Source organism: Erpetoichthys calabaricus, chromosome 1 (genome assembly GCF_900747795.2).
Source record: "Erpetoichthys calabaricus chromosome 1, fErpCal1.3, whole genome shotgun sequence".
NCBI classification, from domain to species: domain Eukaryota; kingdom Metazoa; phylum Chordata; class Cladistia; order Polypteriformes; family Polypteridae; genus Erpetoichthys; species Erpetoichthys calabaricus.
In genome coordinates, this window is record NC_041394.2 from 351,930,033 (window position 1) to 351,955,303 (window position 25,271).

A 25,271-nucleotide genomic window follows, 5' to 3' on the forward strand; every position below is an offset into this window, starting at 1 on the left:
ATGATGTGATGGCCAAAATCAAAGTCTCTGGCAAACTAATAAGCCATAGATGTCAAACTCAGGCCTGCGGGCCAAATCTGGCCCGCCAGAAAATATCAAATGTCTACTAGAGCTGGCTCGCTGGTAGACAGCACATGCACCGCTAATACTACAAATCCCAGAATGCTCTGCTGGTGTATTGGCATGTCAATCTTAACCCACAACCGCCCCCTCCTCTGTTGACATTCATTAGCGACCTCATGCTACCAGTCACATTGGGCCACCCCTCCCAAAAATGAACAAACGAAAGGTGGAAAACAGAAGCTTTCTAGAAATGTGGGAAGCAGAATATCTGTTCACAAATGTAAAGGACAGACCTGTTTGTCTTGTGTGTGGAGCCAACATAGCTGTAACCAAAGAATATAACATAAGAAGACACTATGAAACGAAACACCACGACAAGTACAAGGACCTGGACGTAGCACAAAAGCTCCAGAAAGTAGAAGAGATGAAAAGAAGTTTGGTTTCACAAAGTGAGGCTGCTGTAAAGGCCAGTTTTATTGTGGCAGCAGAGACTGCAAAATCAGCCCGGCCCTTTAATGAGGGAGAGATTGTCAAAAAGTGAATGATCAAAGATGGCGACGTCGTGTGCCCAGATAAATTGCAAGCATTTTTTAATGTGAGCCTTAGCAGAAACACAGTGGCTGATCGTGCGTATGATCTTGCCACAAATCTACATGAACAGCTGATGGAAAAGGAAAAAGATTTCAATGCATTCTCCCTTGCTGTGGATGAGAGCTGTGACATATCTGATACTGCCCAGCTGTCAGTCTTCATCCGTGGAGTGGACTCAAATCTGCACGTTACGGAGGAACTTTTGTGTTTAAAATCAATGCATGGCACATCCACAGCAAAAGAAATCTCTGAAGAGGTTTCCAAATGTGTAACTCAAATGAGGCTACCTTGGGATAAACTTGTGGGACTAACGACAGATGGTGCGCCCGCGATGTGCGGTCAAAAGAGCGGACTGGTGGCCAGGATTTGGGAGAAGATGCGGAGGGGGAGAGAACTGTGCAGGTGAGCTAACTGTTTATCACTGCATCATGCATCAGGAATCATTGTGTGGCAAAGCCATGAAGATGGAACATGTTATGAGCACCATAACACGAGTAGTTAACTTTATAAGAGCTAAAGGTTTGAATCACCGCCAGTTCAAGTCTTTTCTGGAGGAGTGTTGTTTGGAATACGCAGACGTGTCGTATCACACAGAGGTGAGATGGTGAAGCAGAGGAAACGTACTGAACAGATATTTAGAGCTACGTGAGGAAATTTGCCAGTTTCTAGAAAGCAAAAGGAAAGACACAGCAGAGCTCCGGGATAAAGAGTTTCTGTCTGAGCTGCCATTTCTCTGTGACATTACGAGCCATCTCGATGTGTTGAACCTGCAGCTTCAGGGACGGGGCCTTGTCATCACAGACATGTACACTGAACTGAGGGCTTTTAAAACAAAATTGCGCATGTGGGAGACTCAGATGCTGTAAGGAAACCTGAGCCATTTTCTTTGCTGCCAAACCATAAAAACGCAGATCTCTACCGCCGTGTTCCCAAGTGCACAGTTTGCTGATAAACTCGGCTTACTCAGCGCCGAGTTTACCCGGCGATTTGCTGATTTTGATGCCCAGAAATGAAGGTTTGAACTGCTTAGTAATCCGTTTGCAGTTGACGTGGAAAGCACAGCAACTAACCTCCAAATGGAGCTGATCGAACTCCAGTGTAGTGACACGCTGAAGTCAAAGTACGACGCTGTGGGTGCTGCAGTTTCCACGTTACATCCCTGACACAATGCCAAGGCTCCGTACCCGAGCTGCTCAAATGCTCTCTATGTTCGGCAGCACATATCTGTGTGAGCAACTATTCTCCTTGATGAAGATGAACAAAACATCACACAGGAGTCGCCTCACTGATGAACACCTTTACTCAATCCTCAGCTCAGAGCCTGACCCCAAAGAGGCATAAGATATTTGTTTTTATTTTATTTAAGAAATGAATGCCACAGATGTGTCTTTTATTTGACATTTGGTTTCACGTGTGTTTATAGTATTAAGTTTTGCTTAAATATTGAATCGGGAACAAGCAAAGCTTAAGTTTGTTTCCATATGAAAAGTTTCATCGTTACATCTGATGAGAAGGAAAAACTTCCTCAATTGTAGACATTTTTTCAATAAATATCAAGGTTCGCCTGCGACGTTGTCCAAGTTTTTAATTTTGGCCTACTGTGTGTTTAAGTTTGACACCCCTGTAATAAGCCATTAAATATTTTGAATAGGTCAAGCCTCTTAAATTAACAGACTTCATTCCTTCCATTCTTATTAGGATAGCTTAACTGTCATAACTGTGTAACAAACTGTTTTATCCATCCATCCATCTTCTTCCGTTTATCCGAGATCGGGTCGCGGGGGCAGCAGCTTGAGCAGAGATGCCCAGACTTCCCTCTCCCCAGCCTCTTCTTCTAGCTCTTCCGGGAGAATCCCGAGGCGTTCCCAGGTCAGCCAGGAGACATAGTCCCTCCAGCGTGTCCTGGGTCTTCCCCGGGTCCTCCTCCCGGTTAGATGTACCCAGAACACCTCACCAGGGAGGCGTCCAGGAGGCATCCTGATCAGATGCCCGAGCCACCTCATCTGACTCCTCTCAATGCGGAGGAGCAGTGGCTCTACTCTGAGCCCTTCCCGGATGACTGAACTTCTCACCCTATCTTTAAGGTAGAGCCCAGACACCCTGCGGATAAAACTCATTTCAGCCGCTTGTATTCGTGATCTCGTTCTTTCGGTCACTACCCATAGCTCATGACCATAGGTGAGGGTAGGAACATAGATCGACTGGTAAATTGAGAGCTTCGCCTTGCGGCTCAGCTCCTTTTTCACCACGACAGACCGATGCAGAGCCCGCATTACTGCGGATGCCGCACCGATCCGCTTGTCGATCTCACGCTCCATTCTTCCCTCACTCGTGAACAAGACCCCGAGATACTTGAACTCCTCCACTTGGGGCAGGATCTCGCTCCTAACCCTGAGAGGACACTCCACCCTTTTCCGGCTGAGGACCATGGTCTCGGATTTGGAGGTGCTGATTCCCATCCCAGCCGCTTCACACTCAGCTGCGAACCGATCCAGAGAGAGCTGAAGATCACGGCCTGATGAAGCAAACAGGACAACATCATCTGCAAAAAGCAGTGACCCAATCCTGAGTCCACCAAGCCGGACCCCCTCAACACCCTGGCGGCGCCTAGAAATTCTGCCCATAAAAGTTATGAACAGAATTGGTGACAAAGGGCAGCCCTGATGGAGTCCAACTCTCACTGTAAACGGGTTCGACTTACTGCCGGAAATGCGGACCAAGCTCTGACACCGATCGTACAGGGACTGAACAGCCCTTATCAGGGGGTCCGGTACCCCATACTCTCGGAGTACCCCCCTCAGGATACCCCGAGGAACACGGTCGAACGCCTTTTCCAAGTCCACAAAACACATGTAGACTGGTTGGGCGAACTCCCATGCACCCTCCAGGACCCTGCTAAGGGTATAGAGCTGGTCCACTGTTCCACGTCCAGGACGAAAACCACACTGTTCCTCCTGAATTCGAGGTTCAACTTTCTGACGGATCCTCCTCTCCAGAACCCCCGAATAGACTTTTCCAGGGAGGCTGAGGAGTGTGATCTCTCTGTAGTTGGAACACACCCTCCAGTCCCCTTCTTAAAGAGGGGGACCACCACCCCGGTCTGCCAATCCAGAGGCACTGTCCCTGATGTCCATGCGATGTTGCAGAGACGTGTCAACCAAGACAGTCCTACAACATCCAGAGCCTTGAGGAACTCCGGGCGTATCTCATCCACCCCCGGGGCCCTGCCACCAAGGAGTTTTTTGACCACCTCGGTGACATCAGTCCCAGAGATGGGGGAGCCCACCTCCGAGTCCCCAGGCTCTGCTTCCTCATTGGAAGGCATGTTAGTGGGGTTGAGGAGGTCTTCAAAGTACTCCCCCCCACCGACTCACAACGTCCCGAGTTGAGGTCAGCAGCGCACCATCCCCACCATATACAGTGTTGACACTGCACTGCTTCCCCCTCCTGAGACGCCGGAACGGTGGACCAGAATCTCCTTGACGCCGTCCGAAAGTCGTTCTCCATGGCCTGCCCAAACTCCTCCCATGCCCGAGTTTTTGCCTCAGCAACCACCAAAGCCGCATTCCGCTTGGCCTGCTGGTACCTATCAGCTGCCTCCAGAGTCCCACAGGACAAAAGGGACCGGTAGGACTCCTTCTTCAGCTTGACGGCATCCCTCACCACCAGTGTCCACCAACGGGTTCGGGGATTGCCGCCACGACAGGCACCGACCACCTTACGGCCACAGCTCCGGTCAGCCACCTCAACAATAGAGGCACTGAACATGGCCCATTCGGACTCAATGTCCCCCACCTCCCTCGGGACATGGTCGAAGTTCTGCCGGAGGTGGGAGTTGAAGCTACTTCTGACAGGGGGCTCTGCCAGATGTTCCCAGCAGACCCTCACAACACGTTTGGGCCTACCACGCCTGACCGGCATCCTCCCCCACCATCGAAGCCAACTCACCACCAGGTGGTGATCAGTTGACAGCTCCGCCCCTCTCTTTACCCGAGTGTCCAAGACATGTGGCCGCAAGTCCGACGACACGACCACAAAGTCGATCATCGAACTGAGGCCTAGGGTGTCCTGGTGCCAAGTGCACATATGAACACCCCTATGCTTGAACATGGTGTTCGTTATGGACAATCCGTGACGAGCACAGAAGTCCAATAACAAAACACCACTCAGGTTCAGATCGGGGGGGCCATTCCTCTCAATCACGCCCTTCCAGGTCTCACTGTCATTGCCCACGTGAGCATTGAAGTCTCCCAGCAGAACGAGGGAGTCCCCAGAAGGTATGCCCTCTAGAACCCCCTCCAGGGACTCCAAAAAGGGTGGGTACTCCGAACTGCTGTTCGGTGCATACGCACAAACAACAGTTAGGACCCGTCCCCCCACCCGAAGGCGAAGGGAGGCTACCCTCTCGTCCACCAGGGTAAACCCCAATAAACAGGCTGCAAGTCGGGGGGCAATAAGTACAGTGGGTACGGAAAGTATTCAGACCCCCTTCAATTTTTCACTCTTTGTCATATTGCAGCCATTTGCTAAAATCATTTAAATTAATTTTTTCCTCATTAATGTACACACAGCACCCCATATTGACAGACAAAAAAAAGAATTTTTGAAATTGTTGCAGATTTATTAAAAAAGAAAAACTGAAATATCACATGGTCCTAAGTATTCAGACCCTTTGCTGTGACACTCATATATTTAACGCCGGTGCTTTCCATTTCTTCTGATCATCCTTGAGATGACCTTCATTTGAGTCCAGCTGTGTTTGATTATACTGATTGGACTTGATTAGGAAAGCCACACACCTGTCTATATAAGACCTTACAGCTCACAATGCATGTCAGAGCAAATGAGAATCATGAGGTCAAAGGAACTGCCTGAAGAGCTCAGAGACAGAATTGTGGCAAGGCACAGATCTGGCCAAGGTTACAAAAAAATTTCTGCTGCACTTAAGGTTCCCAAGAGCACAGTGGCCTCCATAATCCTTAAATGGAAGACATTTGGGACGACCAGAACCCTTCCTAGAGCTGGCCGTCCGGCCAAGCTGAGCTACCGGGGGAGAAGAGCCTTGGTGAGAGAGGTAAAGAAGAACCCAAAGATCACTTTGGCTGAGCTCCAGAGATGCAGTCAGGAGATGGGAGAAAGTTGTAGAAAGTCAACCATCACTGCACCCCTCCACCAGTCAGGGCTTTATGGCAGAGTGGCCTGTCGGAAGCCTCTCCTCAATGCAAGACACATGACAGCCCGCATGGAGTTTGCTAAAAGACACCTGAAGGACTCTGAGATGGTGAGAAATAAGATTCTCTGGTCTGATGAGACCAAGATAGAACTTTTTGGCCTTAATTCTAAGCGGTATGTGTGGAGACAACCAGGCACTGCTCATCACTTGTCCAATACAGTCCCCACAGTGAAGCATGGCGGTGGCAGCATCATGCTGTGGGGGTGTTTTTCAGCTGCAGGGACAGGACGACTGGTTGCAATCGAGGGAAAGATGAATGCGGCCAAGTACAGGGATATCCTGGACAAAAACCTTCTCCAGAGTGCTAAGGACCTCAGACTGGGCCGAAGGTTTACCTTCCAACAAGACAATGACCCTAAGCACACAGCTAAAATAACGAAGGAGTGGCTTCACAACAACTCTGTGACTGTTCTTGAATGGCCCAGCCAGAGCCCTGACTTAAACCCAATTGAGCATCTCTGGAGAGACCTAAAAATGGCTGTCCACCAACATTTACCATCCAACCTGACAGAACTGGAGAGGATCTGCAAGGAGGAATGGCAGAAGATTCCCAAATCCAGGTGTGAAAAACTTGTTGCATCTTTCCCAAGAAGACTCCTGGCTGTATTAGCTCAAAAGGGGGCTTCTACTAAATACTGAGCAAAGGGTCTGAATACTTAGGACCATGTGATATTTCAGTTTTTCTTTTTTAATAAATCTGCAACAATTTCAAAAATTCTTTTTTTTTGTCTGTCAATATGGGGTGCTGTGTGTACACTAATGAGGAAAAAAATTAATTTAAATGATTTTAGCAAATGGCTGCAATATGACAAAGAGTGAAAAATTGAAGGGGGTCTGAGTACTTTCCGTACCCACTGTATTTCTGGAATATTGATGTCCATACAGAAAGATGTAATAGAGGGTCTAACATTCTGAACTTTACACTTATGAGTAGGAAATTTATGAAGCAAGGAAACCACAGTTACTGCATTTTCTAACATTTAGTCTTCAAAATTGTATACAGTAGAAGAACAAGAATTAAAGAGTGAGATATTGTTTTGTCATTCGAGACAGTAACAGAAATAAATCTTTATGAAACATTTTGGAATAGGAGCAGAAGTAAGAAATGTGAGGTGATTTGTCTTCATTTGTATAAAAACTACATTTCGGGGAGAAATTAATGTCATACTTATGAATTAATCTGTTAGTTGGCTACTATTTATTCATAATTTTGAAATGGATTTCTTTAACCTTGTTTGGTAGAAATAACTTCTAAGGCACAAAACAGGCAATTTTAAAATTTATGTCCAAAGCCATCAGAGTATTGTGGTGTGTGTCTGATGTGGCACAGTGACAGGCTGGGCACCTGCTGTTGTCACGTGTCATTAGCTTATCGTTTAGGAGGAGTACACACACACACACACATTTAACTGAATATAATGGAGAAGGCTTGCTCCTTAGAAATAACATTTCTTATTGCTGCAGTTAGAAAAACAATGCCCCTTTATTATATATTTTTTTCTTGACCATACAGGATGCCCAGTGGTAACCACATTCCCATACCCGCATTCTGAGACACAATTGGATGTTCTGTTCTTCTGCTTTTAAGATTCCCAGTTTGGGATAATGTGCAGTTCATGTTAGATTTGCTATTTCTACATGTAAGACTACTGCATAACTCCTGCAAAGCCTCCCCATATTTATTATTTGATCTGTAATATTTTGCTGCCTTGAATACTGACCTCTTTGTTTGCTCACTCTGTCCAGTAACTAACACGGCTTTTTAATTTTAAACAGGAAAGCCTCAGAGTGTGAATCATTGCAAACACAGAGACTGAGGCACATCAGTACCAGCAGTCACAAAACGGGGATGTTGTTCCGTTTTGTAAAATAACATTTATTTTCTTAAGTTACTGTGCTTTGTTGTTCGCTTTTGAAAGAACCAAGACTTAATTTTAACCTAAAATAAAACTAAGGCAGGAGAGAAAAACAAAGATGTTTTCATGTAAGTAATGACACCTGAGCACATAATAATAATAATAATAATTCATTACATCACATTAGAAGTTCAGATATACAGAGATTGTAACTCAATGTCTACTGTATGCATAATGTAGAAGTAAAAAAAAATAGATGCCACATATAAGGACAATTAAGTTGGGGTTCTTTCAAAATCCAACAAAAAACCACAATAATTAAAAATAATATTATTAGATAGACTTTACTCTATGCAGAACTTTATCTATTGTGATGGTTTACTTTGGTAATAATTGATCTACAGGTGTATCAAGAAAGGAGGCAGAAGAAGAAGTAAGGGTACACTTTATTAATGTTTGAACTCCGTGAGTGAACATCGTGTATCTACTGTGTTTATGTTTTTAACAGTTACAGTGAAGTAGAAGAGTCCGGTCGTGTTATGGGGCAGCAGTTAAAGAAGAAGGACAGAGAGATGTGTGCCATGTTGAAGTAGCGGCTGGTCCTCCTGCCCGCTCTACTAGAATCCTCCATCTAAACCTCTGCTCTGATCTGCTGTGCCTTTGCCAAGTCATCACGAGGTATTGGTCTATTTTGGTTTTTTTTCTTCTGAAAACTGTCTCGGTTTCATTACACTGGCCGCCTGTCTCACACAGAATGGATTTGAAGGTTATATTAAATAATTTGAAGGCTTTGAGTATTTTAGACTCTACATGTATTTTGGAGTGTCTGCTCCCAACATTTCTTTTCTCAAACGTTGCTTTGCTTTTTATTCCAAGATCAACCATAAAAACGGACAGCTTTCTGTACTCGTGCAACAAAATCTGGAATGCTTTGCCAATAGAGAAGTGCCAGGCTACAAATGTCAAGCATTTCGAAAAACTTCAAACATCCCACTTTTCTAATTTGTCTTTTTCTTAATTACTTGCATTGGTTGTAATAGATTAGAAATGGTACTGTGTACACTTTGTAAGATCTGCACTGGGCACGAACTTATGCTGTTTTTCTGTCTTGTCTTTTTCCAGTTTTATTACAATGGTACCCCAACCAAACCCCTAACTACCCCCCCCCCCCCAAAAGCGTCTCCACCGTCTGTTACATCAACTCCAACTGCCTGTGAAGCTGGAAAGAAGAAAAGTTCACAAGACCTCCTAAAATGGAATTGTGATTGGACCGAGACAGCCACAATTGTGTGTGTTGGGAAGTGCAGAGCGGGCTGTGCAGGCTTTGGCTTGGGACCCCCAGAGGTTTATTATCCTCAGCATCTTTGAAAGCTGCAAGTTTTTCTTTGTCCCCAGCCATTTGACCAGGCAGTGATTTTATTACAAAGGACAAGGACCCCTCCATTTGCTTCTTATTTACTTTTATAATGCCTTCAATTTTCTTTGTAACTGTATGTTTTTAAAGAGCAAGTTGAGCTACACTTGTAAGCAAAGGTGATATAGAAATATTAGTGAACAAATGTTAAGGGACAGATCAGGAAAAAAGTCAGTTTAAATAGAACACATTTTTAATGGAATATTGCTGGATAAAAACTCTTTGACTCTGTGTAGCATCTTGTTCATAAAGCTAAAATGGCATTTTTCCTTTTTTGACAAATTTAATCATTCACTTTTACTGTGTTCAAAGCCTTGACTGACATATTTTTAAAGATCTGTAAATATATTTGTGTTCCCTTTCCCTAATAGCTTTTAAAACCTCCCCATTGTTGGCCATTTTCATTGTATTTGTGTTCTAGTTAAATGCATTTACCTTTTATACATCTTTATTATTAATGAATTTTCTACTCATACATATATACACACACACACACACACACACACACACACACACACACACACACACACACACACACGGTGCATCCGGAAAGTATTCACAGCGCATCACTTTTTCCACATTTTGTTATGTTACAGCCTAATTCCAAAATGGATTAAATTCATTTTTTTCCTCAGAATTCTACACACAACACCCCATAATGACAACGTGAAAAAAGTTTACTTGAGGTTTTTGCAATTATATATAATTTGTGTGTATTTTTTTTGACAAATATTGTTCACAAATATTTCACTTTTGTTATTTTTAAACATACCATTTATTTATTCAATAAAAAATGTATGAAAATGTATTTCCTTTTTATTAAAAAGTTATAAAAATGAACTGGCTCTGTATCAATATGGGTGAATAAAACCATTGACATGAGACGAGTCTGCACACAAACAGCGGTGTGTTATGTTGATTAAACTTGTAAGAAAGAAATATCACTGCCCTCTGTCCACATGGTGTTCATCTGAAAACTGAACAATATCATGCTGTTTAAATTCTGCTCAGTTGCTGGAGAATATTTTATTTTACAGCTGTCAAATTCAGTTCAGTTTTATTACCTTAATAGGTAAGTATGGTTTTTGGGGGGGTTTACAGAGACACCTTGAAACAACATCTAAAAACACATCACTAAGAACAAACATTTTACAAATATGAACTATAGCAGCAAGAAACTTACTGTAAAAAAAAAAAAAATCATATAGATTGATTCAAGTGATAACTGCTCAGTCACTTAATTTAAATCTGTGGATGTAAAGTTGAACTTCTTTGTAAGATTAATAGCCGTTGAAATAAATGAGGATTTGAACCGGTGGCTTTATACTCTTAATTTCTTCAGCATCTGACCTGATTGCACAACAGAGAACGAATTAAAGAATTTTAAAAGTGGACAGTCACAGTTAACACTAAGGGGGGCAGTCAGCACAATGCCATGCAACGCAACACAGTTTTAATTCTTTTCTTTTGTTGAAAAAGGACCATTTATTTCTATAAAACTAGTTGGCTACATTAGGTTTTGTAAACCTGATGCCTTAAAACAAATGGCAATTTTATTAATAATAATTGATATCTAAAGATGTTTTTAAACAAACACAATTTGTCCATAGAAGGAAATTGCAACAATAGATAAAAACAGAAAGGAGACTTTATATAATTTATTACGTGAGTGGAAAAATAAAAACACTACATACTTGTATTACGTACACAGACTCAGACAGTACCTGACAAATAATACAAAGAGTGCACAGCACGTGTTTCGCCCTAATTGGGGCTCATCAGGTGTGCACACCTAAGCTTCCTCTTACGGCGAATGAACATTGGACATCAACGTTACGCCACAAAGGCTGCTTCGTTTATTTTGCAGGATGAATATTTTCATTATGGTCAACTAATGTGGAACTAAAATGAATAAACCATAATGTCAGGTTGTTCTGCATGCACCGTTCAGATCAAGCCGTGCCGTTAAGTGGATTTGTTTGTTTTTTTTAATGTTTTTTTCATTAAGCACATGCGGTGTGTGTCACTACCTGGATCCAGCTGCCAGCTCTATCTGCGTGCGCGTGCATATTGAAAGGCTACGTCATCACACACTTTACGGTGCTGCCCAATCTGTTAAACACATGCGTGAACACTACGCATGTGGAGTGTAACACCCAGGGAAATAAGACTATTGACTTACTGTATGCAAACGATAAAGACGCATATAGTGCCACCCCGCTGCCTGCGCTTGGGAAAGCAGATCATAACCTGGTTCTGCTTCAGCCTCACTATAAACCAAGAGTGAGAGTCCTACCTACAACCACACGCTCATTCAGGAAGTGGTCCCCTGAAGCAGAGAAGGCTCTGAGAGACTGCTTTGGAACTACAGACTGGGATATTCTGCAGGGATCACATAGTGAGAACATTGAGGAGGTTGTTGACTGCACTACTGACTACATCAACTTCTGTATGGACATTGTAGTTCCCTTAAGAACAGTACGCTGTTATGCTACCAACAAGCCATGGATTACAAGTGACATCAAGGGCCTTTTGAACCAGAAGAAAAGGGCTTTTAAAGGCGGTGATCAGCATGAGCTCAAGCGCATGCAGAAGGAACTCCGAGTCCAGCTCAGGGTGGCAAAGGAGCAGTACAGGAGAAAACTGGAGCAGAAGTTGCAGAATAACAGCATGAAGGAAGTGTGGCATGGGATGAAGATCATCACTGGCTGCAGCTCGAAGCGGGGTGCCACCATCGAGAGAGATGTGGAGAGAGCAAACCAAATGAACAACTTCTTTAACAGGTTTGACCACCCTAACCCACTCTCACTCTCACCTCGGAGTACTGCACCCTCCACCCATCCTTTTACTGATACCAGCATAGGAGTGACATCCCCACCCACAATTACAACAGCCCAGGTGAGCAGAGAGCTGAGGAGACTTCGTGTCAACAAAGCAGCGGGTCCACATGGAGTATCGCCACGACTGCTGAAGGTCTGTGCGCTGGAGCTGGGGAGTCCTCTACAGCGCATCTTCAACCTGAGCCTGGAACAGGGGAGAGTCCCGAGGCTTTGGAAAACATCTTGTCTCACCCTAGTCCCAAAGGTATCACGTCCTAGTGAGCTGAACGACTTCCAGCCTGTCGCTCTGACGTCACATGTGATGAAGACCATGGAGTTGCTGCTGCTTCACCACCTGAGGCCACAGGTCCATCATGCCCTTGACTCTCTGCAGTTCGCATACCAGGAAAAGGTGGGAGCAAACTGACAGAGATGGGAGTAGATTCATACCTAGTGGCATGGATCGTGGACTATCTTACAAACAGACCTCAGTATGTGTGTCTCGGGAACTGCAGGTCTGACATTGTGGTCAGCAACACAGGAGCGCCACAGGGGACTGTACTTTCTCCGGTCCTGTTCAGCCTATATACATCAGACTTCCAATACAACTCGGAGTCCCACCACGTGCAAAAGTTTGCTGACGACACTGCTATCGTGGGCTGCATCAGGAATGGAGAGGAGGAAGAGTATAGGAACCTCATCAAGGACGTTGTTAAATGGTGCGACTCAAACCACCTACACCTGAACACCAGCAAAACCAAGGAGGTGGTGGTGGATTTTAGGAGGCCCAGGCCCCTCCTGGACTCCATGATCATCAGAGGTGACTGTGTGCAGAGGGTACAGACCTATAAATACCTGGGAGTGCAGCTGGATGATAAATTAGACTGGACTGCCAATACTGATTCTCTGTGCAAGAGAGGACAGAGCCGACTATACTTCCTTAGAAGGCTGGCGTCCTTCAACATCTGCAATAAGATTCTGCAGATGTTCCATCAGACGGTTGTGGGGAGTGCCCTCTTCCACGCGGTGGTGTGCTGGGGAGACAGCATTAAGAAGAGGGACGCCTCACACCTGGACAAACTGGTGAGGAAGGCAGGCTCTATTGTAGGCACGGAGCTGGAAAGTTTGACATCCGTGGCAGAGCGACGGGCGCTGAGCAGGCTCCTGTCAATCATGGAGAATCCACTGCATCCACTAAACAGTGTCATCTCCAGAGAGAGGAGTAGCTTCAGCGACAGACTGCTGTCACCATCCTGCTCCACTGACAGATTGAGGAGATTGTTCCTCCACCACACTATGCGACCCTTCAATTCCACCCCCGGGTGTCAAACGTTAACATTATTTAAAGTTATTGTCTGTTTTTACCTGCATTTTTATTACTCTTTAATTTAATATTGTTTTTTGTATCAGTATGCTGCTGCTGGAGTCTGTGAATTTCCCCTTGGGATTAATAAAGATAGATACTTTATTAATCCCAATGGGCTGCAAAGAAAACATTTAAGGCTATTAAATGTGATCTCAAGAAAAGATGAGGGTTAATTACAATACTAATAACAGGAGCGATTATTATGATACAGTGCAAAAGTAAATATTCATTGAAAGAGCCGGGAATCCATGAGTGAGGCGTCTTATTTTGTTTAACTGTTGCTATCGTATAGTGCATCATGCCTGTCGGCGTCCTATATATATATATATATATATATATATATATATATATATATATTAGACATCAGACACTAGAAGCTGCTGACGAACCCTTCTCTTCGTTGTCAGTCTGTAGCAGCGAAAAAGTAAAAGCAGTTAAGAGTTTTAAAAGACGTCACTGAAGTTGATCACGAGTTTGTGTAACATTAATGAAAATGGCCAGTGAGAAGTGAGTGTCAAATGCTTCGAAGCTTCGGTACGATTTCCGACATAATTGCTTCAAACGTGTTGATGCTTCGTGAGGCTTCACTCCGCCCATCAGTAGTTCAATCTCCCGTTTCACTCAGTAGATATTTACCTCCCGTTTCGTGTACTGTATCACACAAAACGAGACAAAAGCGTGGCTTCCGTCGCCTTGAATGACGTAGCTGTTTGGTCCACTTCGAATGCATGACCGCGCTTGCGCGTAATCTGCAGGCAACACCCGCCAATCCTCGTATGTAACGTCATCAATATTGAAGAAAACATTTTGCCGTGCACGTGTGTTTTGTGCATTTTACTTGTGAGTAGTAAACTACAGAAGTGGAACAAGACGGTTGAGTGAGCAGACTTTTAAAAAAAAGCATCATGTCACCCAGAGGCAGAAGGTAAGTGGTTTGAGTTTGGAGTCTTGATTTTTCTGATGTGAATTTTGTTTCTATCTTTTAGCTTCACTCCGCGTCACGGCACGCTACGGAGTGTTACAGATTGTTCTCGACTGCATTTCTGTGTGTCATTCGGTACTCGCCATTCGTTGTTTTCTGTGTGCGGCTCGCGCCACTTCGTGTTGCCGAGACTTGATTCTACTTTAAACCCACCGAGAAACGTCGCCACCCTTAGCCGTATCTTCTGTCCGTGTTCCGTGGGACCTCCGAATTCTTCGAGCTTGAGGAGAAGGCAATTTAATAGTCAAACTATGCCTTTTTTTAAGAGATGAGTAAAACGCCCACCGCAACACACGGTTAAATTAAAGATATACTCGTAAGAGCAGTGCAGGAGTACAGCCATTGTGTTCCAAAACTCCATCAGATAAGAGAAAGCGCACACACAACCTCCTCCTCCGATCAGTATCTGAGAGCAAATATGAACAAAAAAGAGCCGTTTGAGGTACCACGATTTAAGGTTGGACTGAAAATGAGAACAATTAGCCAACTTAAACCTCCATGTGTTTCCGTTTAAAACGGCACTAATACTCAACCGATTACCTGGCAAGCGGTTTTACGATAAATTATTTTTTAATAAATCCCACAAACACCCGAACATCTCTTCAGAGAGACAATTACGTTTTATTCCTATGAAGTTTAGATCTCATTTTCCACTGAGTTACGAGCTCGGGTGTACAGGCATTTGAATTCTTCCAACTAAATGAGTATTTGTGCGAGGCATGTAGAGTAGGAAAGTTTACTTTTTATTAAAAAAAAAAAACTGCACATGCCAAGAATACATAATATGACAATTGATATAACCAATATAAGGTCTACGGTTCTTAGTTTTTAATACACAGAATAAAACCGGAAAAAGTTACACATAGAAAATTGAATACCAAACTTAGATTAAGTTAAGAACTCTTAACAGAGCAGTTGATTTAGCAAATGGTTTGTTTTTGTTGATATTACAAACCTATGAGTCTAATTGAGTTTATTTAATAATAGATTGTTTCATACCCACTTTATTCTGCAAATGATGGTATCCATCTCTTACATGTGCTAGTATTTGGTAGGATCTTAAGTCTCAAAAGATTTCAAATCTCTTTACTGCCAGAAGGACAAGGCCCTTAACCTGAACATTTCTTCAGGGGCTCTTGCTGTACAATGGCTTTCCCCGCGCACTTTCCCATAAAGGTCATGCGAAAAGACAATATCACCTCGGGGATTAATACAGTGTACCAAATCTTAAAAATATATATATATATTTATACAGTATATCTTGTATTGTAGTTAGAGTTATTAACTGAGTTAATGGATGTATTATCAACATGTCATTGTATATAGCAGCTTTGAAAAGGGAACAGACTACGATTATTTAATTGAGGCTCAATAATGGACTTATCCAAAAATAGTTGTCAACCGCACAACTACATTTACCTTTATCTATTTGGCTGATGCCTTTATTCAAGATGACTTACAATATTTATGATGCAATTGGTTACGTTTCTTTTTTGGTTAAAAATAAACCTGTAGGATAGAATGTTCAGCCCCTTTACTGAACATACAAGCATCACTTACGTCAAGGGACTTGTTGCATAGTGTTTTATTAACTGGTTAGTATTAGTGACATATTTTTAGGCAGGAATTCTCTCATTTTATTTTTAATAAGGTACAGATGGAGTCAACACCATTTGCTTTGTTAAGTTGGCCATCGAAATGTCACTGGTAGGTCAGTGTTATGATTTAATTAGTGCAATATGCAGTTATCTTGTCTGATATGTTAAGTCCATTTATAGATAATAAACTGTGTGAGATATATATAATTATTATTTATTATTATTATACACAGTGAAATGGTCAACTTTATGGTAAGAGGCAAACGCATCTGGGATAGAGTCATATACCTTTATACACTTCTCTAAATGAAAGGCCTACACATCTAATGGAAATGATGCTCTGCCTCATTTGATTTGTTAATTGCTGTTTTCTTGCCATTAACACTAAAATATTGTCCAAGTGGTACTTCAGGGTGTGTAGTAACACAATCTGGTCCAACTCTGCTTTAAGACACACAGATGGTTTGTAAGTAATCAACACAAGTTGGGACACCTGTGCAAATTGTTTGCTTCAGGGTTCAAGGCTTCATTTACTTGAATTGCTGCAGAACATCTGTAGGTTGTAACCTATTAGTTTTTCCCTGAAATTCCCTTTTTCAGTTGTTGCTAACCTAAACTTGAAATGTAAACCTCTGCCGTTTACTGCTTACCTTTTTCACCATTTTAGGTCATTCATTGTATTTAAACTGATTAAATTTAAAGAAAATCTGAGGTGTCCTAAAACTTTTGACTGGTATTTTTTTTTTTTCCCCAGACAGGATCACTTTTTGTAAATCTCAAGACAGTGTGTATGTATGTAGTTGGATACAGAGAAGCTAATAACTTAAATGTTTACCACGCAAAAGGTGGCTTTGTGAGATCAAGAAGACAGTGGTTGCAAAAAGGAGAACCCCCCCCCCCCCCCCCTTTTTTTTTTTTTTTTTGAAGTCTAGAAGATAGAGTGGTAAAATCAACATGCTTTGAAAGATCATAATTGATGTGGTCCTTTGTGAGAATCCTACATTAATTGAAGAATTTACAACCAATTTTTTACAAAGAACTTTATTTATTAGATAGTAATCTTGACAAGGCCAATGAAATATTTGGGTCACAGCATAGAAGTATAAATGAAATAGGCCATCAAAAAATTTAAAAGATGATAAATCACTTGGGAATGATGACCTAACCTCAGAATTTTATAAAATGTTTAGAGATCACATTTCATATTTTTACTTGCAACTTTCAAAGAAATGTGGGATAAATGACCTTGTTGACGAATGTCAGTCATTTTAAAGATAGTTTTATTTCTAATAATTTGTTTGATTTTAGACTTGACTGAATATAATGAATTGCTTTCTAGAGACCCAGTGATTCTGTTTCTGGATTTTGAAAGGGTATTTGTAGGGCTGCAACTAATGATTATTTTGGTAGTCGACTAATCATTCGATTTTTTTTTTTTTTTAACGATTAGTCACGATTATTTCATGCCTGACTATTTTGATGCCTGCGACCTGTGGTTGCACATCCTGTTCTGGGCTCCAGTGCATGTCTTACCTCATCTGATCATGTCTGTCCACCTGTGAATGTCATCCTGATGTCTTTGCATTAACACAATTAAAATTAATAATAATCAAATTAAAATAACAACCAGTGAAACATATGAATTTGAAAGTAATCAGATGTTTTATATACGTTTGACCATCACAATAAAAAAGAAATACAGTGGAACCTCGGTTTGTGAGCATAATTCGTTCCGGAAACGTGCTCGTAGTCCAAAGCACTCGTATATCAAAGTGAATTTCCCCATAAGAAATAATGGATACTCGGATGATTTATTCCACAACCCAAAACTATTCATATAAAAATGATTAATACTAAATATAAAGTAAAAATACATAAAACACATTAACCTGCACTTTACCTTTGAAAAGAATCATGGCTGGTGTGAGTGAGTTTCTAAACTTTTGTGGGATTGCACCCAACGGGACAACACGCAGAAGAGCGTCCCAAAGCAATCGCAGTCTCCCAGCGCTGTAGCAATTCACCGTAAAAGCGAATCCGAAAAGATTGCGGTCATGCTATAAGCACCTGCCGTCGATTGGTGATACAAGGAACATTATAAATGCGCAGGGCCCTGCCTGACTGCTGTGTCTGCGTATAGGAGAGCGGCAGATCCCGCTACAATAAATAAATGTGCTGTTGCTGTTTCAAGCTGAATAAAGCTGGTGTTGCTAAAGTACTGAGACTCAGCTTCGTGTTTTAGGGTGCAAGACGGAGACTCGCACGTCACAGCACACACACACGCGTTCACACAAACACGCACACAGTGACAGTCACAATGCTAATGCTGCAATAAACAGTATACGCTCGTACAGATGTTGACTGTATGAGTGAGGCACGCCGACTCGGACAGAGAATAGGAGACGATTGCCCACAATCCCGCAGCGAGAGAGAGAGAGAAGAACCATCAGCTCAGTTGTGATCGCATGACGCTCAGCAAACAAAGCGTATACATACTACTCGTACTGCAAGACCTCGCTTGTTTATCAAGTCAATTTATTAAAAATTTTTGCTCGTCTTGCAAAACACTCGTAAACCAAGTTATTCGCAAACCGAGGTTCCACTGTACATTAAACAATACAAACTAAAGTGCACATGGTCTTTAAACAAAAAAAGTGCATTTAACTTAACCAAAAATGGCCACTGGTGTGTCTTAAAGTTTTATAAAAGATTCAGTTCATATATTCCTGATTGCAGTTCAGGAACGTGAGGATTTTCAACATGCTCTGGTGTGAGGCTGGCTCTCTTCTTCGAGACAATGTTTCCAGCTTCTGAGAAGAGGTGCTCAGAAGGAGTAGAGGTAGCAGGAATACACACGAATGATTTTGCGGACAGAGAAAGATGTTTTAATCATCACACTCTGAAGGAAAAGTGTTGTAGTTTATCACATCATGTACTATATTATACCAAAATAAAAAAATATCGGACTAAAATATGTAACAAGCTAATTACTGAGTATACTCCAAAATATAAGTTACCAAACGTTAGTTAGAGATGGCTTACTATTCATATGAATCAAATATTATACGAAAAAAGAAGGAAAAAAAGTAGGACGGCTCAGCGACTCCTATTCACTCGTTTACTATAACTCCAAACACGTTGGCAAACATAACTGAAATTATATTCCCCTAACCCTTAAACCGCCGCAACTTGCTAGTTGGTTTCCAGTTCAATTTGGAAACACGCCGAAGTCAAGTATATACGGTGACATACAGTGCATCCCCCTGTGTGCTGGCAAATTGCACTGAGAAACAACTTTAGCTGGTTGCGAAGATCAATGTATGTACAGTGCATCCGGAAAGTATTCCCAGCGCATCACTTTTCCCACATTTTATGTTACAGCCTTATTCCAAAATGGATTAAATTCATTTTTTCCCTCAGAATTCTACACACAACACCCCATAATGACAACGTGAAAAAAGTTTACTTGAGGTTTTTGCAAATTTATTAAAAATAAGAAAACTGACATCCTATGTACATAAGTATTCACAGCCTTTGCTCAATACTTTGTCGATGCACCTTTGGCAGCAATTACAGCCTCAAGTCTTTTTGAATATGATGCCACAAGCTTGGCACACCTATCCTTGGCCAGTTTCGCCCATTCCTCTTTGCAGCACCTCTCAAGCTCCATCAGGTTGGATGGGAAGTGTTGGTGCACAGCCATTTTAAGATCTCTCCAAAGATGTTCAATCAGATTCAAGTCTGGGCTCTGCCTCGGCCACTCAAGGACATTCACAGACTTGTCCTGAAGCCACTGCTTTAATATCTTGGCTGTGTGCTTAGGGTGGTTGCCCTGCTGAAAGATGAACCGTTGCCCCAGTCTGAGGTCAAGAGCGCTCTGGAGCAGGTTTTCATCCAGGATGTCTCTGTACATTGCTGCATTCATCTTTCCCTTTATCCTGACTAGTCTCCCAGTCCCTGCCGCTGAAAAACATCCCCACAGCATGATGCTGCCACCACCATGCTTCACTGTAGGGATGGTATTGGCCTGGTGATGAGCGGTGCCTGGTTTCCTCCAAACGTGACGCCTGGCATTCACACCAAAGAGTTCAATCTTTGTCTCATCAGACCAGAGAATTTTCTTTCTCATGGTCTGAGAGTCCTTCAGGTGCCTTTTGGCAAACTCCAGACAGGCTGCCATGTGCCTTTTACTAAGGAGTGGCTTCCGTCTGGCTACTCTACCATACAGGCCTGATTGGTGGATTGCTGCAAAGATGGTTGTCCTTCTGGAAGGTGCTCCTCTCTCCACAGAGGACCTCTGGAGGTCTGACAGAGTGACCATCGAGTTCTTGGTCACCTCCCTGACTAAGGCCCTTCTCCCCCGATCGCTCAGTTTAGATGGCTGGCCAGCTCTAGGAAGATTCCTGGTGGTTTCGAACTTCTTCCACTTACGGATGATGGAGGCCATTGTGCTCATTGGGACCGTCAAAGCAGCAAAAATTTCTATGACAATTCCTTTGACTTCATGCTTGGTTTGTGCTCAGACATGAACTGTGGCACCTTATATAGATAGCTGTGTGCCTTTCCAAATCATGTCCAGTCAACTGAATTTACCACAGGTGGACTCCAATTAAGCTTCAGAAACATCTCAAGGATGATCAGGGGAAACAGGATGCACCTGAGCTCAATTTTGAGCTTTATGGCAAAGGCTGTGAATACTTATGTACATGTGCTTTCTCAATTTTTTTATTTTTAATAAATTTGCAAAAATCTCAAGTAAACTTTTTTCATGTTGTCATTATGGGATGTTGTGTGTAGAATTCTGATGAAAAAAATGAATTTAATCCATTTTGGAATAAGGCTGTAACAAAACAAAATGTGGAAAAAGTGATGTGCTGTGAATACTTTCCGGATGCACTGTACATTCATTGATCTCCGCAACCAGCTAAAGTTGTTTCTCAGTGCAATTTGCCAGCAAACGGGGAAGAGTATATTCGGTGATGTACATTCATTGAACCCAGCAACCGGCTATATTTGCTTCATAGAGCAATTTGGCAGCATGCCGGAGCTGATCAGTCAGTGCCATTCTTTCGTTGAGCAGGCAGCTCATGAGCACTGCAGCAGCACTATCTCTGGGACTGCACTAGATGAGCCAGCAGTCATCAACATTTACCTCTGTGTGTTTGCGTGAAGGCCAGCCAGTTCAAGTGCAGTTGGCTCTGTGATTTACTGAATTTCATAAATGACTTCAGTTGCACCTTGAACATATAATAATAGATTGTTGCAGTAGCTTTTTTTTATAGTTTTTACAGTTCATTTGCAGTGTGTAAAATGATCCGTGTTGCAGTAACTGTGATGCTCTTTGCATGAATAAAAAAACTGTTAATAATAATATTTATTCTCCCATGTTCTAAAGATGCATTGACAAATCTAACTTTGCTTTGCAAGGTAGTGTTAGATCTATACAGAGTCTTTTGACTTTGGTATCAATACCAGCGTTGAGACTATAGTATTGGTACTGAGTCGGTAATAACGGTCATCCCTACATACCACCTGACCTCTCTCCTCTTATCAAGATCCTCTTTGAGTAGAATATTCATGAAGGTTTGTAATTGGTTGCTACTTAGGGTTTACCCATAGTAGATTGTTCTTCTTGTTTCAGCCTGTTGGACCTTCCTGATAATTTGAAATAAAGAGTGCTGTGTTACTGTCGGCATGCTACGAACGTTCAATCTCTATATAAACCTATACAGAGAGGGTGTTGTGAAATAACATTCAAGTGACTTCAGATCTAAGTGATGAAGTTTTATTGAAGTTAATTCCTCTTCTTTTTACAGAGCAAAAGAAAAAGCTGATGTTTACTGGAACATCTCAATGGATGTGAAACAGGAGAGCTGTGATGTGGACCCAAATATCATGGATATTAAGGAGGAGGACTGTGAGTTGGCGTCCATCTACCTTAAACAGGAAAGTCTGAGCATCAAGGAGGAGAACAGTGAACTGCAGGCAGTGGACATTAAAGAAGAAGATGAAGAGAGGTCTGTCAGTATTGAGACACACAACCATGCAAATCTGAACAGTGTTAAAGAAGACAACCTTCATGATGGGTGTCAAGATGGAGTGGTGACCTGGTTAGACTCTTCTCAAGGCAGACACTGTTCATCAACAGAGCCTTCTGTCAATGTGAAGACTGAATCATTACAGTCTGAACCAAAGAGGACTAAGAAAATTACATCTGTTAGAGCTCAGGAAAATCGGCCACCATCTACAAAGAAGTCTGGAAAAAGTAAGTGCAAAATAAAAAATGGGCAAGTTTTAGGGTTGGGGTTTATGGGCTTGAAAGGTCGGATCTTGCGGTTTTTATGAGAAATACTGTGTTTTATTGTGTGCTTAAATGTAGTTTGAGATTTCATCAGTGTTTATGTAAGGTTTGCCATTTTTCATGGAAAAGTCCTAAACATGTCCCTGCTAAAGAGTGCTATACAAATGTACAGCTGCAAAAGAAGGTTGTGAACCTTTTGGATTTCCCTGGATATCTGCTTTAATTCATCTTAACAATGTGGTCTGATCTTCAACTATGCTCCAAATACAGACAACCACAGTTGTCCCATGCTAATAACTCACAAACAATTGGAGGACTTCTTGTCAGTCCTGAACATTCACAGTCCACTCTGTGACCCTCCTATCTTTACAGACTGGTTGACTCTTCTTTAATAGTAATGGCCTCCATCAAACTTCATGTGGCTGCTGATCAGCCTTGAATTTTAATCCATACCTTCTCTCCAAACCTTTTTTGTTCCTTTTATTCCTGAGAGCTCTTTTCTGATCAGTTCTCTTTAGGTCAGGCTACAGCATCGCGTGTCTCTTACTGGTCGTTCCAGAACACCAGTTTCCTTCTGTTTAAGTTTTTCTCTTTTTGATTTCTTCCTGTGTTTTGGCTCATTGTCCTGTATCATAACTCAACTTTTGTTAAGCTTCTGCTATCCTGATGTTTTGCTGTCAGATTTCTTGATAATATTTGAATTCACTGTCCCTTTGATCGTGTCAAGCTCTCCAGGCTCTGAAGAAGCAAAGCAGGCCAAACCATGATGCTCCCTTGACCTTGAGGCTTTAGTATCTGTGTAGAGGTGTCTCCTACCTCCAAACATGGTGTCATGTGTTTTGACAAAAGAGTTCAACTTTTTCCTCGTTCGTCTACAGAACATTGTCTGTTCTGGAACATCGAGGTGATCTTTTACAAGTTTGAGATGTGCAGTGATGCTTTTGTTAGACTATGCTGATTTCCTTTGTGTTGTCCTTCCATAAACACCATTCTTATTTACTGCTCAAGAATTAAAGGAATTTTTTTTAATCAGAGTATAGCATCAAGTTAGTTAAACTTTTGGGCTATTGATCTGGTAAGTTAAGTAGCAGAGGGGGTTGTTAATCAGTCTCCGCTGCTGTGGTGTTAATGAAATGAACAACAGGTGCATTAGAGGGGCAACGATGAGATGACCCCTAAACCAGGAACTGACATTTTTTCCCTCCTCATCTTTTTTTTTTTTTTTTTTTTCCCCCACTAGTTTTTACATTTGGCTACAGTCAGTGTCACTACTGGTTACATGAGGTGATACCTGGACCCTACATAAATGGCACAGTCCAACTTCTCCTGGATTGGCAGGCACATTAATACGTGGCTGTCATTGCCAGAAGGTTTGCTGTGTCTCCGAGGAGATTCCAGGAGACAGGGAGTTACTCTAGGAGAGCTGGACAGGGCCCCTTGTAGAAGGTCCTTAACCCATTAGCAGGACCCACCGGTATCTGCTTCTTTGGGCAAGGAGGAACAGGATGAGCACCGCCAGAGCCTACAAAATGAGCTCCAGCAGGCAGGCCACTGGTGTGAATGTCTCTGACTAAACTATCAGAAACAGACTTCATGAGGGCCCGACGTCCTCTAGTGTGCACCGTCGAGCTCGATTGGCACTTGCCATAGAATACCAGGTTTGGCAGGTCCACCACTGTCACCCTGTGCTTTTCACAGATGAGAGCAGTTTCACCCTGAGCACATGTGACAGATGTGAAAGGGTCTGGAGAAGCTGTGGACAACGTTATGCTGCCTGTAATACAGGACAGCTTTGGTGGTGTGGTCAGTCAGTGATGATGTAGCCGGGGGGGCACATCCATTAAGGGACGCACAGACCTCTACAGGCTAGACGACGGCACCTTGACTACCATTAGGTATCGGGATGAAATTCTTGGACCACCCATTGTCAGATCCTATGCTGGTGCAGTGGCTCCTGGGTTCCTCCTGGTGCATGACAATTCCCGGCCTTGTGTTTGCGAGAGTATGCAGGCAGTTCCTGGAGGATGAAGGAATTGATACCATTGACTGGCCCCCACGCTCGCTAATCTGACCTCAATCCAATAGAACACCTCTGGGTGGGACATTAGGTTTTGCTCCATCTGACGCCTCAGACTTTCCAGGAGCTCAGTGATGCCCTGGTCCAGATTTGGGAGGAGACCCCCCAGGACACCATCCGTCGTCTTATTAGGACGTTGTCAGGTATGCATACAAGCACATGGGCGCCATACAAACTGAGTACGATTTCACACTGTGATCTTTGCAGGATGCCCACTCCAGTACTGAATTTGCTCCATTTTTGTAGACAGTTTGGCTCCCCATCAAGCCTTTCAAAATGCTTTGTTCACGTTTTCCAGTTTTATGCAGCTCTTCAGGGGCCTCATGTATAAACGGTGCGTACGCACAGAAATGTTGCGTACGAACCTTTCCACGCTCAAATCGCGATGTATAAAACCTAAACTTGACATAAAGCCACGCACATTTCCACGGTAACTCATTCCTTGGCGTACGCAATTTATCTGCCCGGTTTTGCAGACTGGCGGCACCCAGCGTCAAAGCAGTGCTACTGTTCCTATGTGGTTACTCTTTCTTAGATCCACATCCACGGCGGCGGCTTTATCAAATACACTGAAATTAACCGCATATCGTTCATAAATTTAATGCATCTGATTGTAATTAACCTGTAACAATATAATGGTCCACAGAATGGTCAAACTACTGTTCCTGTGTGCTCATCCTTTCTTTCTTAGTTCCACATTCCTGACGCGACTTTATAAATACACTGAAATTAACTGCATATTGTTTATTAGTGTAATGCATCTGATTGTAATTAACCTGCTGCAATATAATGGTCCAGGGAATAGCCATAGTATTCCAAGTACCAGAACTGCTTTAGCGTTGTTACGCTCACTGCATCTTGTTCTTCTTTTTGCTGCTCCCATTAAGGGTTGCCACTGCGGATCATCTTTTTCCATATTACTCTTACTGCACCACTCGGAGTATTTATATCACTGTATCTGAGTGTGAATC

At 42.6% G+C, this 25,271-nt stretch overlaps 1 protein-coding gene and 1 long non-coding RNA gene across 2 annotated transcripts in view; one reads left to right on the top strand and one right to left on the bottom strand.

The window, feature by feature from the left end:
* LOC127527891 (uncharacterized) overlaps nt 1–25,271 on the bottom strand; it is a 406,786-nt gene that overhangs the window by 354,678 nt on the left and 26,837 nt on the right. The gene's annotated exons all lie outside the window — the stretch shown is intronic.
* The window catches only part of LOC127527442 (zinc finger protein OZF-like), a 34,706-nt gene continuing 23,576 nt past the window's right edge, over nt 14,142–25,271 (top strand). Inside the window, exons 1-2 of the mRNA XM_051926206.1 lie at nt 14,142–14,267; nt 21,739–22,187. Coding sequence (XP_051782166.1) covers nt 14,248–14,267; nt 21,739–22,187 — 469 coding nt within the window. The 5' untranslated portion in view covers nt 14,142–14,247. The remainder of the gene's footprint in view (nt 14,268–21,738; nt 22,188–25,271) is intronic.